The sequence below is a fragment of the Festucalex cinctus genome, chromosome 12 (genome assembly GCF_051991245.1).
Source record: "Festucalex cinctus isolate MCC-2025b chromosome 12, RoL_Fcin_1.0, whole genome shotgun sequence".
Taxonomy (NCBI): Eukaryota; Metazoa; Chordata; class Actinopteri; order Syngnathiformes; family Syngnathidae; genus Festucalex; species Festucalex cinctus.
Window position 1 is genome coordinate 4140095 of NC_135422.1, and position 7824 is coordinate 4147918.

The following is a 7824-nucleotide window of genomic DNA, read 5'->3' on the forward strand; positions in this document are numbered from 1 at the left end:
ACTCTTTGCAAGGGGACATTTAAAAAAAAAAAGATGGACTCTAATGATGACAAATGAATCTGCTGAATGACTGTAATATTTAAGAAAAATATGACCTTCGGGATCATGGTCACTGCTCCAAGTGGAACTGAATTATAGTATCTAACTGTACCTAAATATGGGTAGCTTTTCAGATGTGTGGATTTTGCATAAACCTACAAATAAATAAAAACTCACTTTTTCACATTTGGCTGAGGTAACAAACAAAAAAACAGTGGAGTAGAGCAGCAGAAAATGTGATGGACTCTTCATGCCTATCGACTTTGGCCCTCTGAGTCCCCTTTCATGTTGGATTTGATTAATTTCTGATGAGCTCTCTGCAGAGGTAGTGAATTGGAAACTGCTCCCTCTTTGCCTTACAGGTGGGACCTCCCTTATGTGCTACTATTTTAATTATCTCCTCCTGTGGCGGTCACCATGGCAGCCTTCTGTCTCTGGGGACACTCCACGTTGGCTTGCTGCAAAGCATACGCACACCACTCTGTCAATGTCAAGTGTTCTTTTGAAACAACAAAACAGATTTGCATGCATAGTATCGGAGCGCACGTTGGTGCAAAGGTAGACAATCGTTTCCAGGGTATGACGCAATGCACTGCAGTGGGGGTGTTAATATAATGGAAATAAGTCCTGTAGGCTGTTTGAGGACTCAAGTGCAGTGTAGGATTATGTTCGCTGCAATCCACAGCACTGAGAAGCCTGCTTGAGGAAAACGGTCGAGGTCAATGAGGAGTAATCGAGTCAGATGACGGCTTATTTGCATTCATGGGTATGGCACTGAATAACCATGTCAATGAAATGCACTCCCATATAAATTACTTTGAGGTGGAAATAATCCCAAAATATTTCTTTACAATACTGTATATTCTAGAGAGCCTTACTAATGTAAACATTGTGTTTGCGGAATATGAGTCAAGCAGCAAAATCCAGCCGTTTTTATCCATCCAGGGGACGGCCATTTTGTCACTTGCTGTGGACTGAAAATGACCAAAAAGTGGCAAATGGCCGCCCACTGAGGTGGATAAAAAAAAAAAAAAACAGGTGGATTTTGCTGCTTAAAGGTGGATTCAATGATGTTCTTGAAAAGTGGAAGCCAAACATCCGTTTGTCACGTTTAAAAAAAAATGCGCATGCGGAAGACCATCCTACCAGCTCTCCTGCTCGTCCGGGGGAAACGCCTCGCTAACGTCCGAGCTCATCTTCATCATCATCTTCATCAGTCTCTGCGGCCGGCCTCGCTTCATACGGATGTCCTCTTGCGGCTCTCAGATATTTTCAAAGTACGCTGTCAGTTCGGTGGAGCTGCAACGATGAATGGCCGAATCCGACGCTCACCACTCGAAGCTAGCTACATGCTACAAACACTCGAAGTGCGCATGCGCAGATAGGAACGAGCACGCACAACGTCGTTACGCATATTGATTGACAGCTGATCGAGAAACAATCGTAAAGATGATCCACCCGGAAGACGCAGCCACAAAAATATCCTTGAACCCACCTTTAACTCGTGTTCCACAAACTCAATATTAATCAGAATGTTTAGACTAGTGTGGCTGCATAGAATATATTATCAAAATAATTTTTGTTAGGTTGGCTACCGTACTTTAGAAACAACGGACACAAATGAGTCCTAAATCAAGAAAATGTCCGAGACAGACCAAAGCTCCAGAAAGAAGAAGCAGCTGTCGAATCTTAGATTAGCTTGATTAACACTTAGCTAGGTTAGCCAGCGCAACATGGTAATGGCTTTTGTGCTCATAAGAGAAAGTTGTAGACTATGCTTCACTGTATTTCCTCCTAATCTTAGCAACTAATGTTATACATATTTTTCACCGCACCTGATGACACCAATCCGCAAATAAAGTGAAGCGCACGTCTGAAAATGGCTCGCCTGTTTATTGAGCTGAGGCACAGCTGCAAACCATGCAAGCTAATTTGCTTCAAATTGATTTCAGAGCCATGTTTTACACATGGCCAAGTAACAGTTGGAGGCTCTTGAGGTGTTTCATTACAGGAGACGCATGTCACTTAAAGAGTTCTGCGTTGACCCTGCCAGAATCTCAAGGCAGGCTGACGGTCCCCACAGAGTGCGTGCGTCATCTCCTGACCCTGACAGGATGTAACAACTACACCTTAGTGTCATCTATGTAACCCGAGCCTAAACAAAATGTTTTGGTGTTGTGCAATAAATGTGTTATGTTGACATTCGACTGAATTGCACACACTCTGTTAGGAATATAGCCTACTGTAAATAATATCCCTAAAACATGTTTGTCAGATTGGTTTGTCAGGTTGGTCAACAGTTATAAAAACAAGGAAAAGACCTTATGAGTGTTGTGATTGTAAAAGTGTTTTTTTTTTTTTAACCTTACATAATGTTCAGGCTTGTTTGTTGACATCACAGTTGCTCAGGGTTCAGACAATGACCAATCACAGCTCAGCTTGTGGATGTCACATGACCAAACACAGAAAACAGCTGAGCTGTGATTGGTCGTTACCTGAGCCCTGAGCATCTGTGATGTCATTTTCATTCGACAAGTGGCAAAATGGATTAAGAATGAATGAATGAATTAAAAAAAAAAAAAAAAAGGCGTTTTTTTTTTTTTTTTCTTAATTCATATACTGTACCACAAATGCAATATTAATCAGAATGCCATCTTTAGGCTAGTGGGGGCGCATAGAACACATTGTATTTTCTAGCATTCAATGTGTCAAAACAAGAATGAGTGATTAGTGTCAATCTCAACTCAACTTTATTTATAAAGCACTATAAAGCCATTGCTGCACGTAAAATGCTGTACATGAATCTTTGTAAAAACTACATTATCCATTATCATATGCTCAGAAAATATATTTTTGTTGCAACAAAGCAGCTTCATCCACATCAATTTCTTTGGATGTGATTCAGCTTTTTATTATGCAACTACTTCTGCCTTGTACAGTAAATGACAGTTTTATTACTCCCGAAAATCCCTTTTGCGGAACTTCATTATTCATTACTGAATCCGTGTTACATATTTCAGATGCATTAGCATTAAAACCTTCAGGTGCTATTAAGATTTTATGCTTGTCTAAATAATGGCCATTAAAGCTCTGTTTCTACCAAACAGCTTTTTTTTTTTTTTTTTTGCATAGTTGTAATGGGCGCCAAAATAGTAGATCTGTATTGTACCACTTTTAACTATATTATGCAACTATTTTTTTGTTCATGCGTTTTAAAACTGAATCTAACCCATGAGTAATTTCATTTCAGTAAAGGTCATCCTCCTCCCCCTGGGTGAGAGGAGTCAGAAGGTCATACGTCGTATAGCTTTCACTAATAACTGTCAGCACTGATGACCCCATTCAATCAATATGTTGGTTATTGCTGCTTTCATATATCACAGGCGTGTGGCATTGGAAACACATCGATCAAGGTTGTGTGTTAATACAGAAGCCACATATTGACAAGGTTCTTAGTGTGGCAGCTGGGGCACTTTATTTATTTATTTATTTATTTATTTATTTATTTATTTATTTATTTATTTATTTATTCATTCATTCATTCATTTATTTATTTATTTATTTATTTTAGCACAAATAATTCTGAATGGTGTGTTGTGGTTTTCCTCCCTGGACAGAACTTCCTGTTTGGCAAAGCAAACATACCCAACTGCTTACTTATTGTAGCTGCCAGTAGAGTCAGCTTTAAAATTAAAATTTAATACATTTAGTTGAATTACGTCATAAAAATACAGATTTATTTTATGCATTTGTAAGAATTTTGTTGTTTTAAGGGTTTGTTTTATAGTGGAACCAATGCTCGTTATGTGCGTGTTGTATGGGGACGCTAATGGCTGACACATTGCCACGTCATTCCTGGTAAGACGATGGAAAGCCGGCCTGAAAAGCTACTGTTGGTAGCTGTTGAAAGAAGCTATTTTACTCCTCTCAGGTACATGCGGCCATTGAGGTAACATATTTGCAAGCATTTGCACTATTTCTGTTAGTATTTACGAGGCCTTTTGGAAGTAGTGTACTACTGTTAGCATGCTAGCGCTAGCGTGCTATCATCGTTAGCATGTTTAAAGACCTATTTGGCAAATGGATGCTATATCTTGAATGTGTTTGTTTATATGTTCTCTGTGAGAATTACTTCGTGTTATTTAGCTCTTTAATATGGTGTTTTCTGTATTTTGTACAGTTCTCACGGCATGCTTAACCGCAATAAATGCCTGTTGTAACAAGAACCTCTTGGACTCGTAATTTTCGACTGGAGGGGCATAACACTTATGATGCATGCAGCAAAAATAAAAAATAAAATAAATAAACACCTTTAGGCCCCAACACAAAGTGAAAATATTATTTCTAGGGCCCTTGTCAGTCATATGGAATTTGGTCATCGCTTGTCAACAACAGCATGGGAAGCAAATGGTTTCGTTTCAGAGAGATGGATCAAAAATAGCACCAAGCGGCATTGTGTAATGTGTTCCTCTCCTGCTTTCTACAGCGAGCGCTCAGATCGATCCACCTCCGATCCCACATGCTACTGACGAATAGCACGGAGCGCTTGCTCTTATTTCCACATCATAGTTGGACACCTGTGACTGTGTGAAGTGGTTCCAGTGAGAGCTGTTGCAACACATCTGTGAAAGGCGGGGAGGCCTTTGACAGTTTACAAGCAGGAGTAACAATCACTCTTTTAAAAAAAAAACCAAAAAAAAACTCCTCTTAAACATCAGGTCATTTTCAAATTTACCGTTTCCGAGATGCTTTCATGAGCACATACAGTATAACTGCAGCTGAATGCCACTCATTTATATGTAAAACTCAAACTTTTTACACCATACCACTCAAGAAATTATTTTGCTCTTCAAGTACCACCATAATCATCAAAATTAAAATGTTGTACTTTGGTAATAAATAAATAAATAATTAAATAATTCACGTTTAAACGGCCTGTATGCATAGCTAATATCGCCCAATATGTTTGACTTCATTGGATTTGATAATTTTATGAGAATCAGATTTATTGCCCAGTATGTTTAAACATACAAGGAATCACAACCCGTCCGAGAAACATGAAAAATGACAGTGACCAATGGGGCTGTAACAATAACGGCAATATCGTGATATCACGATATTAAAACTGCCACAATATATCGTCGTGGTCCCGATATTAAAAGCAGCTCATCTGTTCAGAAAGTCAGGTTGATTTCAATTCGTGCAATTCTAGCACCCTCTTGTGGCTTGTTTGTTTGTTTTAGTGTAGTTTAATTTTCACAAGGCATGTTTTGGCCCTTCTATGTTTAAAATCCATATTAATCGTCAGATGAAGGGGAACGTAATTTACTTGTGAACCGAGTCAATATGTGTAGGAACTCGATGTGTGCTTGCATTAGCAAGTATTAATTTTTATATATATAATTTTTATATTTTTATAATATTTATCATGACTATTGTACAAAAGCACAATATTGTGTTTTTTTTTAGTATGAGCTCATTTATTCACAATATTTTTTTTGTATCGCCAACCTCACCACAATATCATGATAGTTATCGTATTGTGACTTTCATATTGTGATAATATCGTATCGTGATGTTTGGCTATCGTTACATCCCTAGTGACCAACAAAGGGTGACAGAACGGGAAGCCTGGTGGTTCGCTAATTAGCGCCCCGAGTTTCTTATATTGAATTCTTTCACACACCACTAGAGCAATGGTTCTTACCACTGTTGGAGGTCCTGAACTCCACCCGTTTCCTATGTGCATTAACCAAACCCATCTTTACTGAAAAAAAAAATAATAAAATTGGATTATTTTTGAAATTCCAGACATAGGTATAAGGTGCATCTACAGAAATCTGAAAATATTTACTGTTGAGAGGCTGAAATTGTGAGGATTTGTACATGGTCTCCATTAATTGATGATCAAAAATACATATCGATTACTTTGTAATGGATTAATTTTGGTTAATCATTGCATCATTATTTTATTATATAATATATAAACCATTGCAATAACTGCTGTGGAAAATGTCATGAAGACAACAAAACTGGTCACCGATAAGATATGCTTGTGTGTGCCTGAAGTGACGCTTTCTTCAGTCATTCTTTTAAACTTATCTTTTTTTTTGTTAATAAAAAAAAAATGATAAAAGGAAGAGCCTGAATTAATATCATCAAGCCATAGAACTGAATCATTTTTAGGTTGTTTATTTGTATATTTGGGATATAGTTGTATCTGTTGTACATAAGGTACCTTTAATAAAAATCATCTAATTACACTATAGGTTTATCAAGGCCAAAAAAGGATGTATGCCCGCTTCTATATTATGTACATAACCAATAGCACAATACATTTACAAAGTTATATGCACATACCTGAGCATAACTTAACAATGCAAGTTCTTCTACTTGAAATCCAGGCTTGATCCATGAAAGTAAATACAGCCTATATGTCAAAATGCAACAAGTCAGTGTTCATGAATGGAAGTGATGGAAGTCATGTCTGATTCTTTAGGCAAATGATCCTGACCACAGTTGTCCATCCATAAAGACAGGCCCTGAAAACAGTCCAACATGGGATTAAGGCATCCAAACGGCCTAATAAAACAAACTTAAATTAAAAACAGCATAGTTGGGGTTTCTTTGATGAAGCGTGTGTCATGGGTCACAGCAAAGTATCAGGTCCAAAGTGAAGCTCACAATCCATAAGTGGATTTGTAAATGGAGTAATGCGTGTTGTGTTTCTGTCCGACCAGCGGTTGTCTGTCAACACAAGGCCTACATGTGGGATGATGACTTTTAGTGGGAGGCCCGGTCACTCAGATCTCGTCCCGGAGCTCGGTGGCACGGTGGTCGCATCAGAGGCTACCCGATCCGGATCACGTTCCGCGCCATCTTCCGGCCTGAGCGCCTCCTCCTCCTCCTCCTCCTCCTCCTCCTCCACTCGCGTCTCCCCGTCCACGCTTCCCAATCTCTGCGTGGCTCCGCGGGGCGATGCGTAAAGTCCATCCGCCGTATGGTCGCTTTCCTCGGTGTGATCCCACTGAAAAGCCCGCGGAGTCGAACCCTGCCTGGCGGTGTGGTTGAGTGGCGCCTGCGTGGAGTTCCACTCGGATGCGTTAGCGGTGACGTTCGCGGGGGCAGCCGTGACCGCGGGCTTAGCAGCGGATGCGGACGAGGATGCGCTGGTGGGCTTCCAGATGAGGCTGTAGTAAATAGCCAGGATGATGGCCGCTAAGGACACGGACAACACATAAGCAAAGACCGTGGCTAGTCTCACCCACTTCTTGTTGGTCTTAGCAGCCATCTTAGCCTTTTTGTCCCCCGTATAAGTAGCAGGTTTGCCCCTCTCCATATTGGGCATGAAGTCCCGCTCTCGCATATTGCCCCTGTTTTTTCCTCGATGCTCCACCACCCCCTCCGTCTTGACGCCTGCTTCTGATCCACAATCCAAGAGAAGACGGGAAGGCAGCGGTGCGGGTTCTTAAAAAAACAAACAAACAAAAAAAAAAAAATACAAAATGAGGATTTACTTGGTGTCAAAATGAAATGCGTCCAGTGCATGCAGCATTGCGTCTCATCACGGACCAGCGAGCATCCACAGGCTGGGACGCGGCATCCGACCAAGGTCCTAACCTGCCCACGACATGTCCACGGAGGTGCTGGCTGTGCAGGCCCTTGGCCAGTCCGCGAGCGTTCGACTGGATGTCATTTATCAAACGATGAGGAGAGATCACACGGCGCACTGTCCTATCCAGCAAATGAAGTGGCTGGCTCAGCTAAAAATACAGAGAGGGGGCG

The 7824-nt window shown here is 40.4% G+C and overlaps 1 protein-coding gene across 1 annotated transcript; it reads right to left on the reverse strand.

Annotated features, from left to right (window-relative positions):
* Positions 1–3609: 3609 nt before the first annotated feature.
* LOC144031552 (uncharacterized) lies at positions 3610–7824 on the reverse strand. The gene is made up of 2 exons (XM_077538822.1): positions 7612–7824; positions 3610–7506 (listed from the first exon to the last, which is right to left on the reverse strand). The coding sequence occupies exons 1-2, from the start codon at positions 7640–7642 to the stop codon at positions 6839–6841; spliced, it is 699 nt and encodes a 232-aa protein (XP_077394948.1). The 5' UTR covers positions 7643–7824; the 3' UTR covers positions 3610–6838.